A 19,528-nucleotide genomic window follows, 5' to 3' on the forward strand; every position below is an offset into this window, starting at 1 on the left:
ATTGTATTTTATATTGTTCGCAGTATTTTACTCTGTTCTCATTATTTTGACTATGAATGATGTAATAGGATGAGAGAGAGATGATGTTCCCTTTCTGAACTGAACTCTTCTGCCCCCTGCAGGACTCTGGCTGTAACTGCACATGCGCGTTCTCTGACCGGGATCAGGCTCAAGTCAACTTCACTACCTCTGCACCTCGAAACATTGTTAGATCGTTTAAAAAGTCATCGCGAGTTTTAGTCAATGTAATAACATGATTAAGTTTCAGTGAGATCTTTCTCTCCGCCTCTCATTGCGCAACTTTTGGAGAGGAAGCTTCCCAAACCTCAGAGGATATTGCAAAACCTGCTTTTCCTGTGGATATGGAGAAGTGGCACGACAGATCTGACACACACACACAGAGACGGGTTCGGGCTCTCATGGACACGTGAAGCTGTCTCTTAAAGCTGTCTCTAGTGCACATGACTGGAGTATAAAGCGCGTTTACTGAGGGAATCTTGTTGTCTCGGGAAGAAGGACTGTAGGTAAGATTCCTCACTTCAGAATCTGTGTTACCTCATTCATTTATACCCATGCTTTAACTTCTGTATGTGGGTTAAACATTTACCACATTTCCTCTGTAAACATGCGGTGAGGAAAATCCGTGCCTACCATTTAACTCGATGAATGAATGTTCCAGTTCCTGTCTGTTCTGAGACATGGAAAAAGTAGGCTGTCAGAAGTTAGCACACGCTTACTCATTTTTCATTTTTATGTCCTTTCCCGACATTTTAAAATAGACTAACAGTAAAGCCATAAGAATACATCACATATGCAGTTATATGGGAATTATGTAGTGACCCAAACAAAGAGAAGTCCAATTTAAACAAATGAAAACTTTGTAGCTATTCGAGCTTCTTCTTTGTGAAGATTTAAGCTGTTCACAAGGTGCATCATGGGAGGCTTTTCAACATGTGCTGCTCAAATGCTTGTGATTTTAGTTGCATAAAAAACTTAAAATAGAGACAAATGTACATTATTGCATTAGATTATGCTAGTTGTAGATCTTTAAGATGTGGCACATAACCGCAGACAGGTATCTGAAGCGGCCGGTAGCCGATGTTTCCATCCACTTGTCCATCGAATTATCTGAAGTTCGGCAAAAAAAAAAAAAACCCTCATGCGCTTAAAGCTGGTGGAATTGTGTTTCCATCCAAAGGAAAAATTAAGAAGGAGATAAATTAGCTTAAGCAGTAGTAGAAATCGAGATACCACATAGTATAAAATAAATAAAATCAGTAATAAAAGAGAAAGTGATTAAAAAGTGGCAACAATATTGGGGTAATGAGAGTAAAGGGAGACATTTATATGTAATACAAAAGAAAGTGGGAGAAGGTAGAAAAAAGGGAGAAATAGAAGGGAGGAAATTATAATTACAAGAGTGGGACACACAGGTTTGTTGCAACCATAAAATGACCTAAAACTTAATCGCAATTCATTATTTATTCGGAAAATAACGTTTCCATCAGTGTTTATTACATAAGCGTATATCGATCAAGATAAAATCCAATGAGACCAATCGCATTTCATTTGAGTCGACAGACATTCATGAAATTCAATCGAATTTTACTGTTTCCATAAGGCATGTCTCATTCGATGTCACTTAATTCGGATAAAAACGTGTGGAAACAGTTAGTTTGTTCAGTATTTTCCTGGCGCTAGTTATTAAATTGACTCCGTTCTGGAAACAATAACTAATTTTAAAGTGTGGTGTTGTTGAAGTCATCATCAGTGGTCAGGTCTTATACACCTCCTATCATACACATTCATTTTCATTTTATCATTTAATTTTAGCTTGTTTTGACCTTATTATTGCCAGACTGTGAAAAATCAAATGAAAAATCGACTGGTGTAAATACACACTAAAGCCTAATAAAAGCATTCATTCATTCATTCATTCATTCATTCATTCATTCATTCATTCATTCATTCATTCATTCATTCATTCATTCAATCAACAAATAATTTTACACTCATATTTTATGTTCACGTTTATTTATTTTTGTTTGTTTATTTAGCCTTTGGTTTAAATGGCTATATATATATATATATATATATAGTGTTAGCTAACGTTTTGGATCTTGCTGCGATTACTTCTTGAAAACACCAAAACAAGCGGTGAAAGGCCTGTTTTTAGAACATGGAGTGCAGCGTGTCCATGCGTGTCCTCATGCGTGTTCGGACTAAATCAGACCAGTGTGTTCTCATGCGTGTTCAGACAGAATCAGACCTGTGTGTTCTCATGCGTGTTAGGACAGAATCAGACCTGTGTGTTCTTATGCATGTTCAGACAGAATCAGACCTGTGTGTTCTCATGTGTGTCCTCATGCGTGTTGGGACAGAATCAGACCTGTGTGTTCTCATGCGTGTTAGGACAGAATCAGACCTGTGTGTTCTCATGCGTGTTAGGACAGAATCAGACCTGTGTGTTCTTATGCATGTTCAGACAGAATCAGACCTGTGTGTCCTCATGCGTCTTCTCGTGTGTTCGGACTGAATCAGACCTGCGTGTTCTCATGCGTGTTCTCATGCATGTTCAGACAGAATCAGACCTGTGTGTTCTCATGCGTGTTCGGACAGAATCAGACCTGCGTGTTCTCATGCGTGTTCTCATGCGTGTTCGGACTGAATCAGACCTGTGTGTTCTCATGCGTGTTAGGACAGAATCAGACCTGTGTGTTCTCATGCGTGTTAGGACAGAATCAGACCTGTGTGTTCTCATGTGTGTCCTCATGCGTGTTGGGACAGAATCAGACCAGTGTGTTCTCATGCGTGTTGGGACAGAATCAGACCTGTGTGTCCTCATGCGTCTTCTCGTGTGTTCGGACAGAATCAGACCTGCGTGTTCTCATGCGTGTTCTCATGCGTGTTCGGACTGAATCAGACCTGTGTGTTCTCATGCGTGTTAGGACAGAATCAGACCTGTGTGTTCTCATGCGTGTTAGGACAGAATCAGACCTGTGTGTTCTTATGCATGTTCAGACAGAATCAGACCTGTGTGTCCTCATGCGTCTTCTCGTGTGTTCGGACTGAATCAGACCTGCGTGTTCTCATGCGTGTTCTCATGCGTGTTCGGACTGAATCAGACCTGTGTGTTCTCATGCGTGTTCAGACAGAATCAGACCTGTGTGTTCTCATGCGTGTTCTCATGCGTGTTCGGACTGAATCAGACCTGTGTGTTCTCATGCGTGTTAGGACAGAATCAGACCTGTGTGTTCTCATGCGTGTTAGGACAGAATCAGACCTGTGTGTCCTCATGCGTGTTGGGACAGAATCAGACCTGTGTGTCCTCATGCGTCTTCTCGTGTGTTCGGACTGAATCAGACCTGCGTGTTCTCATGCGTGTTCTCATGCGTGTTCGGACTGAATCAGACCTGTGTGTTCTCATGCGTGTTCAGACAGAATCAGACCTGTGTGTTCTCATGCGTGTTCTCATGCGTGTTCGGACTGAATCAGACCTGTGTGTTCTCATGCGTGTTAGGACAGAATCAGACCTGTGTGTCCTCATGCGTCTTCTCGTGTGTTCGGACTGAATCAGACCTGCGTGTTCTCATGCGTGTTCTCATGCATGTTCAGACAGAATCAGACCTGTGTGTTCTCATGCGTATTCGGACTGAATCAGACCTGTGTGTTCTCATGCGTGTTAGGACAGAATCAGACCTGTGTGTTCTCATGCGTGTTGTAATGCTTGTTAGGACAGAATCAGGCCTGTGTGTTCTCATGCATGTTCAGACAGAATCAGACCTGTGTGTTCTCATGTGTGTCCTCATGCGTGTTGGGACAGAATCAGACCTGTGTGTTCTCATGCGTGTTCGGACTGAATCAGACCTGTGTGTCCTCATGCGTCTTCTCGTGTGTTCGGACTGAATCAGACCTGCGTGTTCTCATGCGTGTTCTCATGCATGTTCAGACAGAATCAGACCTGTGTGTTCTCATGCGTGTTCGGACTGAATCAGACCTGTGTGTTCTCATGCGTGTTAGGACAGAATCAGACCTGTGTGTTCTCATGCGTGTTCTCATGCATATTCAGACAGAATCAGACCTGCGTGTTCTCATGCATGTTCAGACAGAATCAGACCTGTGTGTTCTCATGCGTGTTGTAATGCTTGTTAGGACAGAATCAGACCTGCGTGTTCTCATGCATGTTCAGACAGAATCAGACCTGTGTATTCTCATGCATGTTCGGACAGAATCAGACCTGCGTGTTCCCATGCGTGTTCGGACAGAATCAGACCTGTGTATTCTCATGCATGTTCAGACAGAATCAGACCTGCGTGTTCTCATGCGTGTTCGGACGCGTGTTCGGACAGAATCAGACCTGCGTGTTCTCATGCATGTTCTCATGCATGTTCGGACAGAATCAGACCTGCGTGTTCTCATGCGTGTTCTCATGCGTGTTCGGACAGAATCAGACCTGCGTGTTCTAATGCGTGTTCGGACAGAATCAGACCTGCGTGTTCTCATGCGTGTTCCCATGCGTGTTCGGACAGAATCAGACCTGTGTATTCTCATGCATGTTCAGACAGAATCAGACCTGCGTGTTCTCATGCGTGTTCGGACGCGTGTTCGGACAGAATCAGACCTGCGTGTTCTCATGCATGTTCTCATGCATGTTCGGACAGAATCAGACCTGCGTGTTCTAATGCGTGTTCCCATGCGTGTTCGGACAGAATCAGACCTGTGTATTCTCATGCATGTTCGGACAGAATCAGACCTGCGTGTTCTCATGCGTGTTCCCATGCGTGTTCGGACAGAATCAGACCTGTGTATTCTCATGCATGTTCAGACAGAATCAGACCTGCGTGTTCTCATGCGTGTTCGGACGCGTGTTCGGACAGAATCAGACCTGCGTGTTCTCATGCATGTTCTCATGCATGTTCGGACAGAATCAGACCTGCGTGTTCTCATGCGTGTTCTCATGCGTGTTCGGACAGAATCAGACCTGCGTGTTCTAATGCGTGTTCGGACAGAATCAGACCTGCGTGTTCTAATGCGTGTTCGGACAGAATCAGACCTGTGTGTTCTCATGCGTGTTCTCGTGTGTTCGGACTGAATCAGACCTGTGTGTTCTCATGCGTGTTCGGACTGAATCAGGCCTGCGTGTTCTTATGCGTGTTCTCATGCGTGTTCTCATGCTTGTCCTCATGCGTATTCTCATGCGTGTTAGGACTGAATCAGACTTGCGTGTTCTCATGCGTGTTCGGACTGAATCAGACCTGCGTGTTCTCATGCTTGTCCTCATGCGTGTTTTGACTGAATCAGACCTGCGTGTTCTTATGCGTGTTCTCATGCGTGTTCTTATGCGTGTTAGGACTGAATCAGACTTGCTTGTTCTCATGCGTGTTCTCATGCGTGTTCGGACTGAATCAGACCTGCGTGTTCTCATGCGTGTTCTCATGCGTGTTCTTATGCGTGTTGGGATAGAATCAGACCTGCGTGTTCTCATGCGTGTTCTCATGCGTGTTCTTATGCGTGTTCTCATGCGTGTTAGGACTGAATCAGACTTGCGTGTCCTCATGCGTGTTTTCATGCGTGTTCGGACTGAATCAGACCTGCGTGTTCTCATGCGTGTTCTCATGCGTGTTCTTATGCGTGTTGGGATAGAATCAGACCAGAGGCTTCAGGCAATAACGCAGATTTCTGTGCTTGTGGGAACTCAACCCTTGAGTGCTTTCTCTCTGATGGAATTACTGTAAAGTGCATGCTAACGTGTGCTTCACCCTGTCAGGAAGTAGTTGAAATATTATTATAATGATGTGGCATGTTGGAATGAGTTTTCCCAGGTCAACTTCATTGTCATTTCTTAAATCCAGTGCCGCCCACACTTTCACTAGACTTGACAATCAGGTTCATGGTTCATTCTGATCAATCATCAGCAGTCAGTAGATCTGTTCTTCTGTTTTTTCCAGTTCTTAGCAGCAAGGGTCAAACCGGATTGCAAATATTTATGTGAATCAACCCAAAAATATGCAACACACCTTTAAGAGTCACAGGGTGTTTTTAGACCGGGGCCTGATGTATACATGTTGCATATTAGAAAAAAAGACATTGAAATGTGTGTAAGCACATATCAGGATTTATTAAAAAAAAAAAAAAACCTTTACTGGAGTGAGCAAAGTAATGAAGAAACAGAATGATTTTATTAATATACACATTTCGATTAAATATTCCACTCTCATTAATGGAGTTAAGCACTGAAATCACATGGTCATTATCCAGAAGTTAAACAAAAAAATTCTGAATTTAGATAAATGCACTGCTCTTCAACACTTTTCCTGTGGCAGGTAGTATTATTTGAATGTTGTAATGAGAGCTATAGGCCGTGATAATTCCTCTTTAAACTAAACACAACTGTGATGCACACTTTCGTTCCATGTTTGAACCGGCATGAACGAGACCACTGTATTTGAAGCATTTAAAGGAAACAGTCAGATTTGTGATGTTTTTTTCAATGAGTCAGACAATTTTATTAAAAAATATTTTAAAATATGCTGATCTGTTTCCATTAAAAATATATAACCATCCTAAAACATGTTTATACAAAAATGCATACATTATACATTTTTATATAAAAATGCTGGATTGTTTCAACCCAAATTTGGGTCAAATATGGACAAAGCCGCTGGGTTAAATCTTGTTATAAAATGGTTGGGTTGTTCCATATTTGACCCAAATTTGGTTTGAAACAATCCAGCATCTTTTAGAGTGACCTTATAGGCAAACATGCTTATATTTTATTTGTTTAAAACAATTAAAAATACAATTTGACAGTGGAAAGAAATGAGTAACTCTTCTCCTATTTTATACGATTTTGGTTTTAGGGATATTTTGATTGATTTATTCTAAAACAAGATAAGGATACTAAATGATATTCAGTAATGTAATGTTAAATGGCATTTACAGTCTGTATCCTAATATTTCCTAACGTCTTGTACTGTTAAACATAGGATCACGTGGATGGGAAAATGCATATGGAAATGATATGCAGATGAGGAAATGCATAGTAAAACTATATATGGTTATTTCAGGAGGGAATTGAACAGACAGTTCACCCAAAAATAAAAATATTTTCATAATTTGTGTTGCATTTAAAAAAACAAAACTGTATTTTATTGTGTGGATGAAGACACAGAAAAGAAATAGTCAAAATCCTCTTTAAATGAAAAGATCCCTTTGAAATGATTAGCATGCAGGGGTTTAATATGAAGGGTGTTTGACCAGGGTCATTACAGGACGTCGGTCATTAAAGACAGTGGTGGAATGTAACGAATTACAAATACTTTGTTACTTTACTTAAGTACATTTTTCACGTATCTTTACTTTACTTAAGTAGAATAAATAGTGCTTACTTTTTACTTTTACTTCGTTACATTTTGCAGCAATTATTCTACTTTCTACTCCACTACATTTCTACAACTTCTGTTACATTTTCGTTACATTTTCTGATCAGTTTTTCGCCTGCCAAAACGTAATCTGACCGTCCGTTCGTTGCACGTTTGTCTCACCAGTGACGTTTGGTTGCCATAGATACATCAACTAAATGCGTCTCGCACGCAGTGTGTTTATTGTGCAATTTATACGCGAAAATGTGTTTTTACGTGCTTAGGAAACACACCGTGTGTAATATACGTTTGGCTAGGATTATGGCAAGCCAAGAGGTTCAGAATTACACCATAAATTAATTACGTTTACTGCCAAACGTAGTTATTAACACATAGTAAGGATAAGCATGATATTGCCTAATTGCAAGCTTGTTTCAGAAATGGTGACAACAATTTTTTTCCATCATTATTGAACATCATTATAGGAGTAGGCTATTAGGTTGAATGAGTTCGAATTAAATGTTTAATTAATCATTAGAAAATAGACATTAAGAGAATCAATTGTTATGCAAGTACTTTTACTTTTAATAATTAAAGTAAATTTAAAATCAGGTACTTTTTACTTTTCACTTAAGTATGGTTGTCGTTGTGTTACTTCTACTTTTACTAAAGTAAATATTTATCTGGTTATTTGTACTTTTCCTCCACCACTGATTAAAGATCATGGCAGTCGACGAGGCGCCAGAATGAGGTGAAGAACTGGGGTCATTAAGGCTATCTTAGATCCTGTTTAATTTCAGCGCGTTCCCTTTTTCTCGTACTTTCATTCCTCTAATCCGGTGTTTGCGCTGAGCAAGCGTCTCGAGTTCCTCCGAAGCGCTGAAGATCTCGTGTGTGTTCCTGGAGAACAGGGAAGCGAGAGGAGGAATCAGGACCTCTATTCACTGATTGTGCAATCTTGTTTTCAATAATGTCTGTTTTGTAGTTTTGAAGCTTATTCGCTGCTGGTCTGATCTGACAGTGAAAGATGCAATGCATACTGTGCAGTATTTCAGTTTTAAAAAGTGTGTTGAGTAAATATTGTGTAAAATATAAGTGTGCATGTAATTCCCACATCTGTATTTAATTAATTTTGTGTATGTCTCATTTTGACATTGATTTGTATTGAGAAGAATATACAGAACATTTTATAAATATATTGAGAAAATATCATGTACCCCATGTTTTTCTGGCCTGGTTGAACTTTGAGTTTGTGTCCCAAACACTGTTGACTTCCAGTAAACATGAGGACCAAAGTTCATTAAACATGACTAACCCAACGTCATAAAAGCCTGAATATTATCTATAGCGTTCTCCTAAATTATATCCAGGAAATCCTAACTCTCTCTGTGTTTCTCTGCAGATATGGGTCGGTTGTCCCTCGTTTTTCTGGCCGCTTTACTTCGGGCAACCGAATGTGGCGTAATATCAAATAAGGACCCTTTAGTTTCAGGTAAGAAGTTTCCCATTCTAACTTTATACTGGCTGCAGGATATACTGGTGCTCGCTGAAGACGTTCGGTCATAAACTCTGCAGGATGGGAATGATGATGTGCGTTTCATACAAAAGATATCGATATCTAAAGAAGTAACATGATAATCTAGACTGGATTATAGTTTTATAATCTAGAATTTCCCTCACAGCTAAAAGATGAAATTCACCATGAATGTTTCTGAACTGAACATATAAAACTGTTGAAATCTGCTCAAATTAATTTACAACCACTAAGTTGTAGAAAATATAAAATTATTCTTATTAGATCTATCTATATAAGCTATTTTTAAGTTTCTTATTTAGTTTCAGTTATTTTAGTACCTAAACAAAAGCAAAAGAGAAATGTTGATTTGGCAGCTAGCTACTTTTTAAGTAATGACAATGTTTTTTAAAATATATAAAAGCAAAAATAACTTGAGGCAGAAATTGTGGCGCTGGTGCAGATGAGCCTCACATGCAGCAAAAGCCTGAAATCATGGCCAGATTCGACATTCGGCCACATCTACCTGCATCTCATCGCCACGAGTCAATGAAGGCGGACCAATCTGCCTATAAGTCATAATTACGATTATTACTTGTGTTAACTAAGGATTTAACTGGTGAATGTGTTACAACTACGGTAAAATAGAGGTGTAATTTGTCTATGGGCTATATTTCGAATCAAAATTATCTGATCTCTGATATATAACATTGGTCAACATATGCGTAAGGTTGAGACTAAAACTCTGGTTTATATGGGAAACATTCCTTTCTGGCATGTCATTGTGTGTGTGTTTGTGTCATTGTGTGTGTTTATGTGTCACTGTGTGTGTATTGTGTCACTGTGTTGTCTTGTTCAGTAACGTGTTGATGTTCTCCAGAGTCCTGCAGGGACTTCGGCCTGGCGTTCGAGCGCATGTTTGCGGTGCGCGGGGAGTCTCCGCTGCTGGAGTGTCCGCTGCACATCCAGGCTCTGTTCGATCCCGCGGAAACGCCGTATAACGTGACGTGGTTGGAGGAGAGAACGGGCTCGCAGATCTCCGGCGGGCAGAACGTCTCGCTCGCTGGAACATCTCTATGGTTCCCCAACGTCAGCCGGCAGAGCCAGGGAACGTACGTGTGTGTGCTCAGGTACGTGTGTGTGCTCAGGTACGTGTGTGTGTGCTCAGGTACGTGTGTGTGCTCAGGTATGTGTGTGTGTGCTCAGGTACGTGTGTGTGTGCTCAGGTATGTGTGTGTGCTCAGGTACGTGTGTGTGCTCAGGTACGTGTGTGTGTCATGTGCTATATAAATATAGGTGACTTGACTTCTTTCCATTGGCATAAACAGCCAATATTGTGTCTGAAATGTAAGCCGCTGTATGAACTGTCTGTTGAACCGCAGTCGTGCTCATATTCAGAAGAACAGCACACTTGATCATGGGATATTGCCTCACTACAGCCTTTCTAGGGGTGTCCGCACTAACATAGGCTGCCGGATGAGCTTTATCGGTCTGGTAGGGACGGGTTTGTCTGAGAGCGCTTCAGCAGAGGATGTGGTGAATCTCGGGGTGACGGCCTTCCCACGCAACAGAAGAAATAAGACGCGTCATTCAGCTTGAAGAGCTAGAGCTATTTCCAGCGCCAGAGCGGCGAGATGTTTTCCACTGCGCTCGTGTGTTCGAGACTCGCTCTGTTGACCCGAGAAATACATGATGGAAAGATCAGGATGTGTGTGAAGTGTCCAGGATGGTGAGAAGAGCAAACCAGAGCAGAGCAGATGTTGACCTTTAGACAACACACACACACTCACACACTCACTGTAATCCCAGAAAACATGCTGATTTGTGTAATGGTGAACAGGGTGTTCTTCACTGCGCTGGAGGCTCTTGTTTACATGGATTCGGGAAACACACCGCTGGCTCCTGACGGGTTTTAAAATAAAGAATAAACATAACTTGACAATACTTTTACATTTCGTTCTACAACGTACACTGCACACACTGATTGGCTAGTTAGGGTTAGGGTTAAAAACTGAAAGTGTAAATATTAGTATGAACTGAAGATCCAACAACTGAAAGATAATCTAAACCCATTTCACAGGAATAGATGAACAGAAATGAGTCCGTGAACGAGATCTAACGAGTTCCTCTAACGATTCCCCGTGCGTCTCAAGGCAAAGGGTGTGTGTGACTGGTTTCTTATTTACTTATTTATTTTATTTTTTGATACAGTTTTATATTGTTAATATTTTGTTTGGTACTGAGTTAATAATTATTTATTGTTTTTAAATTTGTTTTTGCAAAACATTTAAATTTTGTTTTTACATGTATCTATTTATAGTTATTTACATTTAATTCTTTTTTATTTACATATACAATTATTAAATAAACAAATACAATTATTTATTATTTTTGTTTGCTTAATATTAATTTATTGTTGTTTTATCATTATTTTTTATAGTTATTTATTTAAATTTGATTGAATTGTTTTATTACTTACTTTATCTACATATTATTATTATTATTATTATTATGAGAGAGAGAGAGTCAGTGTGTGTGTGTGTGTGTGTGTGCGTGTGTGTTGCTTATTATAATGTTGATCTGGGAACACAGTGTGTGCCATTTCACAATATTTGTGCCGTAACTCGTTTGTAAGTCTCCACCAGCACAGGCGAACATAGACATGTTTCTGTCATGTGGATTGTTGTTCGTGGTGATTTTGAAGTGAAAGTTTAACCCTCGCTGTGAGTTTGCATGTTTAGATGTGCACATGTTCTTTTTTAAGAAATTACAGTGGCTGTTGCATGTCTATCATATAAAAGTGAGCAGATATTAAAGATTAAGTGGACATAGAACAGATTTAGTCAATGACACGGATCTGGTCAGCCATCACCAGGCCGCTGGCGCCTCGCGCATCTGTTATACATTGTTTAATAAGTTATGTTTATATTAGTTAAATTTTTTAATGGTGTATTTTAACAGTGTTGTTTAATACAATTATTGCTTATTATACAGTATATTTGTTATTTCCACATTTTTATCCGATTACTTGATTTATCGATGGATTAATCGGTAGAATTGTCTATTACTAAAATAATCAATAGCTACAGCTTTTGCTTTAAAAAAGGATTTCATAGAAGTGTGGATTTCATTAGTAGTTTGACTTCTTCTGTCCTCTTTATCCAGCTGTGATGAACAGAAGATCCCAGAACATCTGGATATATTCAGAACATGCTGACTTTCTCAGACTTATGTTATTATTATTTTATTTATTTATTTATTGTTATTTTGTTTACAAATTGTTACTTTTGTACATTTTTACACTTTTAGCTTTACATTTTGTTAAGTTTTTTATTATTATTATTATTATTATTTTACATGAGCCAAAAGACTGATATTAGCGTAGACGCCATTCTTCTTATGATGTCGCGAGTACATCGGGTGTTGTAGGAAGTTCCCCGGTTCCGACTGATCTAAACTATGCAGCCTAATTTTGAATGAACGAAGTCTATAGTGTGTTGTGTGTATGCTAGGCCAGAGAGATGTGTGTTTAGTCTAGATTTGGACTGGCAGAGTGTGTCTGCTTCCCGGACAATGTTGGGAAGATTGTTCCAGAGTTTTGGTGCTAAATAGGAAAAGGATCTCCCGCCTGCAGTCGATTTCGATATTCTCGGTATTATCCACCGGCCGGAGTTTAGAGATCGCTATAGATGTGAAGGACTATAATGCGTTAAGAGCTCGCTCAAGTACTGGAGATAAACCATTTAGAGCTTTGTAAGTAATCCAGAGGCTTCACATCTACATGTATATTCAAATTATCAACAATTAGGAACAATTAAAAAAAAAAATCAGCAAATTCTTTGATAAAGTCTGTATGGTGCCCTGGTTGCCTGTACAAATCATAGACTGTAAAAAAGATGGACGCCGCCCCTTTGCTCTTTCCATCAGAGTGAACTGAAGCCGCCAGTGTCTCGATATGACGCTGACATCTTGGACTTGAGTCTGTGCACTTGCGTGTTTCGGGACCAGTCATGCGCAATCGTGAGCAGGAAGTAAAGCCATGAAATCAAGGCCGCGCCCTCACTCTCGCTGAATCAAACGCAAGCACACGCCCCGCACTTTCATTAATGTCCTCGTCTGCTTTGTTCTTCTCCAATGATGTCTGCTGATTGCAGAACCTCGTTAAAATAAGGTAAATACAACTACTGACCACATAATAAACATCATTAAAAAAGTCCGCTGGTGCTTCAGTGACTACCTCGCACAGAGAACCTGTCAATCACAGCTGTCAATCATGATGTCACAGCACCGTTTTTATCATCACATAGCTAACTAAAAACAAACTTATTTTAAAAACGAACACTTGAAATTACATCAACGTGATAGAAACTACAGTAAATGACAGAAACTATCTTTGGAAAAAGGATATGTGGAGTGTAATTTAATTGTTTAGTTGGTCTCGCGTCGCATTGAATAACATGGGGAGGCGGGGGTTACGAGCTATACTAGGACCGGCCACAGGGGGGCGATCGAGACGTTTTGGCTTTACTTTTAAGGGCTTGTGCGGCACGCTTGGTACAAATGTCAAGCGGGATTTATCATTTAAATGGTGAAAATGGTAAATGGACTGCATTTATGTAGCGCTTTCCTCAGGACTCGGAGTCAGTGCTATAGACAGTCTCATTATAAACGCCCGTGTGTCGTCCTCAGGACTCGGAGTCAGTACTATAGACAGTCTCATTATAAACGCTCGTGTGTCGTCCTCAGGACTCAGACTCAGTGCTATAGACAGTCTCATTATAAACGCCCGTGTGTCGTCCTCAGGACTCAGACTCAGTGCTATAGACAGTCTCATTATAAACGCCCGTGTGTCGTCCTCAGGACTCAGACTCAGTGCTATAGACAGTCTCATTATAAACGTCCGTGTGTCGTCCTCAGGACTCAGACTCAGTGCTATAGACAGTCTCATTATAAACGCCCGTGTGTCGTCCTCAGGACTCAGACTCAGTGCTATAGACAGTCTCATTATAAACGCCCGTGTGTCGTCCTCAGGACTCAGAGTAAGTGCTATAGACAGTCTCATTATAAACGCTCGTGTGTCGTCCTCAGGACTCAGAGTCAGTGCTATAGACAGTCTCATTATAAACGCCCGTGTGTCGTCCTCAGGACTCAGACTCAGTGCTATAGACAGTCTCATTATAAACGCTCGTGTGTCGTCCTCAGGACTCAGACTCAGTGCTATAGACAGTCTCATTATAAACGCCCGTGTGTCGTCCTCAGGACTCGGAGTCAGTGCTATAGACAGTCTCATTATAAACGCCCGTGTGTCGTCCTCAGGACTCAGAGTAAGTGCTATAGACAGTCTCATTATAAACGCTCGTGTGTCGTCCTCAGGACTCAGACTCAGTGCTATAGACAGGCTCATTATAAACGCTCGTGTGTCGTCCTCAGGACTCAGACTCAGTGCTATAGACAGTCTCATTATAAACTTCCGTGTGTCGTCCTCAGGACTCGGAGTCAGTGCTATAGACAGTCTCATTATAAACGCCCGTGTGTCGTCCTCAGGACTCAGAGTAAGTGCTATAGACAGTCTCATTATAAACGCTCGTGTGTCGTCCTCAGGACTCAGAGTCAGTGCTATAGACAGTCTCATTATAAACGCCCGTGTGTCGTCCTCAGGACTCAGACTCAGTGCTATAGACAGTCTCATTATAAACGCCCGTGTGTCGTCCTCAGGACTCGGAGTCAGTGCTATAGACAGTCTCATTATAAACGCCCGTGTGTCGTCCTCAGGACTCGGAGTCAGTGCTATAGACAGTCTCATTATAAACGCTCGTGTGTCGTCCTCAGGACTCAGACTCAGTGCTATAGACAGGCTCATTATAAACGCTCGTGTGTCGTCCTCAGGACTCAGACTCAGTGCTATAGACAGTCTCATTATAAACGCCCGTGTGTCGTCCTCAGGACTCGGAGTCAGTGCTATAGACAGTCTCATTATAAACGCCCGTGTGTCGTCCTCAGGACTCAGAGTAAGTGCTATAGACAGTCTCATTATAAACGCTCGTGTGTCGTCCTCAGGACTCAGAGTCAGTGCTATAGACAGTCTCATTATAAACGCCCGTGTGTCGTCCTCAGGACTCAGACTCAGTGCTATAGACAGTCTCATTATAAACGCCCGTGTGTCGTCCTCAGGACTCAGACTCAGTGCTATAGACAGTCTCATTATAAACGCCCGTGTGTCGTCCTCAGGACTCAGAGTAAGTGCTATAGACAGTCTCATTATAAACGCCCGTGTGTCGTCCTCAGGACTCAGACTCAGTGCTATAGACAGTCTCATTATAAACGCCCGTGTGTCGTCCTCAGGACTCAGACTCAGTGCTATAGACAGTCTCATTATAAACGCTCGTGTGTCGTCCTCAGGACTCAGACTCAGTGCTATAGACAGTCTCATTATAAACGCCCGTGTGTCGTCCTCAGGACTCAGAGTCAGTGCTATAGACAGTCTCATTATAAACGCCCGTGTGTCGTCCTCAGGACTCAGACTCAGTGCTATAGACCGTCTCATTATAAACGCCCGTGTGTCGTCCTCAGGACTCAGACTCAGTGCTATAGACAGTCTCATTATAAACGCCCGTGTGTCGTCCTCAGGACTCAGACTCAGTGCTATAGACAGTCTCATTATAAACGCCCGTGTGTCGTCCTCAGGACTCAGACTCAGTGCTATAGACAGTCTCATTATAAACGCCCGTGTGTCGTCCTCAGGACTCAGACTCAGTGCTATAGACAGTCTCATTATAAACGCCCGTGTGTCGTCCTCAGGACTCAGACTCAGTGCTATAGACAGTCTCATTATAAACGCCCGTGTGTCGTCCTCAGGACTCAGACTCAGTGCTATAGACAGTCTCATTATAAACGCCCGTGTGTCGTCCTCAGGACTCAGACTCAGTGCTATAGACAGTCTCATTATAAACGCCCGTGTGTCGTCCTCAGGACTCGGAGTCAGTGCTATAGACAGTCTCATTATAAACGCCCGTGTGTCGTCCTCAGGACTCAGACTCAGTGCTATAGACAGTCTCATTATAAACGCCCGTGTGTCGTCCTCAGGACTCAGACTCAGTGCTATAGACAGTCTCATTATAAACGCTCGTGTGTCGTCCTCAGGACTCAGACTCAGTGCTATAGACAGTCTCATTATAAACGCTCGTGTGTCGTCCTCAGGACTCAGACTCAGTGCTATAGACAGTCTCATTATAAACGCCCGTGTGTCGTCCTCAGGACTCGGAGTCAGTGCTATAGACAGTCTCATTATAAACGCCCGTGTGTCGTCCTCAGGACTCAGAGTAAGTGCTATAGACAGTCTCATTATAAACGCTCGTGTGTCGTCCTCAGGACTCAGAGTCAGTGCTATAGACAGTCTCATTATAAACGCCCGTGTGTCGTCCTCAGGACTCAGACTCAGTGCTACAGACAGTCTCATTATAAACGCCCGTGTGTCGTCCTCAGGACTCAGACTCAGTGCTATAGACAGTCTCATTATAAACGCCCGTGTGTCGTCCTCAGGACTCGGAGTCAGTGCTATAGACAGTCTCATTATAAACGCCCGTGTGTCGTCCTCAGGACTCGGAGTCAGTGCTATAGACAGTCTCATTATAAACGCTCGTGTGTCGTCCTCAGGACTCAGACTCAGTGCTATAGACAGGCTCATTATAAACGCTCGTGTGTCGTCCTCAGGACTCAGACTCAGTGCTATAGACAGTCTCATTATAAACGCCCGTGTGTCGTCCTCAGGACTCGGAGTCAGTGCTATAGACAGTCTCATTATAAACGCCCGTGTGTCGTCCTCAGGACTCAGAGTAAGTGCTATAGACAGTCTCATTATAAACGCTCGTGTGTCGTCCTCAGGACTCAGAGTCAGTGCTATAGACAGTCTCATTATAAACGCCCGTGTGTCGTCCTCAGGACTCAGACTCAGTGCTATAGACAGTCTCATTATAAACGCCCGTGTGTCGTCCTCAGGACTCAGACTCAGTGCTATAGACAGTCTCATTATAAACGCTCGTGTGTCGTCCTCAGGACTCAGACTCAGTGCTATAGACAGTCTCATTATAAACGCCCGTGTGTCGTCCTCAGGACTCAGAGTCAGTGCTATAGACAGTCTCATTATAAACGCCCGTGTGTCGTCCTCAGGACTCAGACTCAGTGCTATAGACCGTCTCATTATAAACGCCCGTGTGTCGTCCTCAGGACTCAGACTCAGTGCTATAGACAGTCTCATTATAAACGCCCGTGTGTCGTCCTCAGGACTCAGACTCAGTGCTATAGACAGTCTCATTATAAACGCCCGTGTGTCGTCCTCAGGACTCAGACTCAGTGCTATAGACAGTCTCATTATAAACGCCCGTGTGTCGTCCTCAGGACTCAGACTCAGTGCTATAGACAGTCTCATTATAAACGCCCGTGTGTCGTCCTCAGGACTCAGACTCAGTGCTATAGACAGTCTCATTATAAACGCCCGTGTGTCGTCCTCAGGACTCAGAGTCAGTGCTATAGACAGTCTCATTATAAACGCCCGTGTGTCGTCCTCAGGACTCAGACTCAGTGCTATAGACAGTCTCATTATAAACGCCCGTGTGTCGTCCTCAGGACTCAGACTCAGTGCTATAGACAGTCTCATTATAAACGCCCGTGTGTCGTCCTCAGGACTCGGAGTCAGTGCTATAGACAGTCTCATTATAAACGCTCGTGTGTCGTCCTCAGGACTCAGACTCAGTGCTATAGACAGTCTCATTATAAACGCCCGTGTGTCGTCCTCAGGACTCAGAGTCAGTGCTATAGACAGTCTCATTATAAACGCCCGTGTGTCGTCCTCAGGACTCAGACTCAGTGCTATAGACCGTCTCATTATAAACGCCCGTGTGTCGTCCTCAGGACTCAGACTCAGTGCTATAGACAGTCTCATTATAAACGCCCGTGTGTCGTCCTCAGGACTCAGACTCAGTGCTATAGACAGTCTCATTATAAACGCCCGTGTGTCGTCCTCAGGACTCAGACTCAGTGCTATAGACAGTCTCATTATAAACGCCCGTGTGTCGTCCTCAGGACTCAGACTCAGTGCTATAGACAGTCTCATTATAAACGCCCGTGTGTCGTCCTCAGGACTCAGACTCAGTGCTATAGACAGTCTCATTATAAACGCCCGTGTGTCGTCCTCAGGACTCAGAGTCAGTGCTATAGACAGTCTCATTATAAACGCCCGTGTGTCGTCCTCAGGACTCAGACTCAGTGCTATAGACAGTCTCATTATAAACGCCCGTGTGTCGTCCTCAGGACTCAGACTCAGTGCTATAGACAGTCTCATTATAAACGCCCGTGTGTCGTCCTCAGGACTCGGAGTCAGTGCTATAGACAGTCTCATTATAAACGCCCGTGTGTCGTCCTCAGGACTCAGACTCAGTGCTATAGACAGTCTCATTATAAACGCCCGTGTGTCGTCCTCAGGACTCGGAGTCAGTGCTATAGACAGTCTCATTATAAACGCCCGTGTGTCGTCCTCAGGACTCAGACTCAGTGCTATAGACAGTCTCATTATAAACGCCCGTGTGTCGTCCTCAGGACTCAGACTCAGTGCTATAGACAGTCTCATTATAAACGCCCGTGTGTCGTCCTCAGGACTCAGAGTAAGTGCTATAGACAGTCTCATTATAAACGCTCGTGTGTCGTCCTCAGGACTCAGAGTCAGTGCTATAGACAGTCTCATTATAAACGCCCGTGTGTCGTCCTCAGGACTCAGACTCAGTGCTATAGACAGTCTCATTATAAACGCTCGTGTGTCGTCCTCAGGACTCAGACTCAGTGCTATAGACAGTCTCATTATAAACGCCCGTGTGTCGTCCTCAGGACTCGGAGTCAGTGCTATAGACAGTCTCATTATAAACGCCCGTGTGTCGTCCTCAGGACTCAGATTAAGTGCTATAGACAGTCTCATTATAAACGCTCGTGTGTCGTCCTCAGGACTCAGAGTCAGTGCTATAGACAGTCTCATTATAAACGCCCGTGTGTCGTCCTCAGGACTCAGACTCAGTGCTATAGACAGTCTCATTATAAACGCCCGTGTGTCGTCCTCAGGACTCAGACTCAGTGCTATAGACAGTCTCATTATAAACGCTCGTGTGTCGTCCTCAGGACTCAGACTCAGTGCTATAGACAGTCTCATTATAAACGCCCGTGTGTCGTCCTCAGGACTCAGAGTCAGTGCTATAGACAGTCTCATTATAAACGCCCGTGTGTCGTCCTCAGGACTCAGACTCAGTGCTATAGACCGTCTCATTATAAACGCCCGTGTGTCGTCCTCAGGACTCAGACTCAGTGCTATAGACAGTCTCATTATAAACGCCCGTGTGTCGTCCTCAGGACTCAGACTCAGTGCTATAGACAGTCTCATTATAAACGCCCGTGTGTCGTCCTCAGGACTCAGACTCAGTGCTATAGACAGTCTCATTATAAACGCCCGTGTGTCGTCCTCAGGACTCAGACTCAGGGCTATAGACAGTCTCATTATAAACGCCCGTGTGTCGTCCTCAGGACTCAGACTCAGTGCTATAGACAGTCTCATTATAAACGCCCGTGTGTCGTCCTCAGGACTCAGAGTCAGTGCTATAGACAGTCTCATTATAAA

At 42.8% G+C, this 19,528-nt stretch overlaps 1 protein-coding gene across 3 annotated transcripts in view; it reads left to right on the forward strand.

Annotated features, from left to right (window-relative positions):
• Positions 1-232: 232 nt before the first annotated feature.
• LOC120479173 (interleukin-1 receptor type 1) overlaps positions 233-19,528 on the forward strand; it is a 35,760-nt gene continuing 16,464 nt past the window's right edge. Inside the window, exons 1-3 of one of the 3 annotated variants that reach the window (XM_089133529.1) lie at positions 233-524; positions 8,764-8,853; positions 9,755-10,004. In XM_089133529.1, the coding sequence (XP_088989655.1) occupies positions 8,766-8,853; positions 9,755-10,004 (338 nt within the window). In that variant the 5' untranslated portion in view covers positions 233-524; positions 8,764-8,765. Of the gene's footprint in view, positions 525-8,657; positions 8,854-9,754; positions 10,005-10,047; positions 10,137-19,528 lie in introns of those variants that run through there. The other 2 variants (XM_089133528.1, XM_089133530.1) reach the window with 2 other exon arrangements.

Source organism: Pimephales promelas, chromosome 7, assembly GCF_988280905.1.
Source record: "Pimephales promelas chromosome 7, fPimPro1.hap1.1, whole genome shotgun sequence".
In the NCBI taxonomy this organism is placed as follows: Eukaryota; Metazoa; Chordata; class Actinopteri; order Cypriniformes; family Leuciscidae; genus Pimephales; species Pimephales promelas.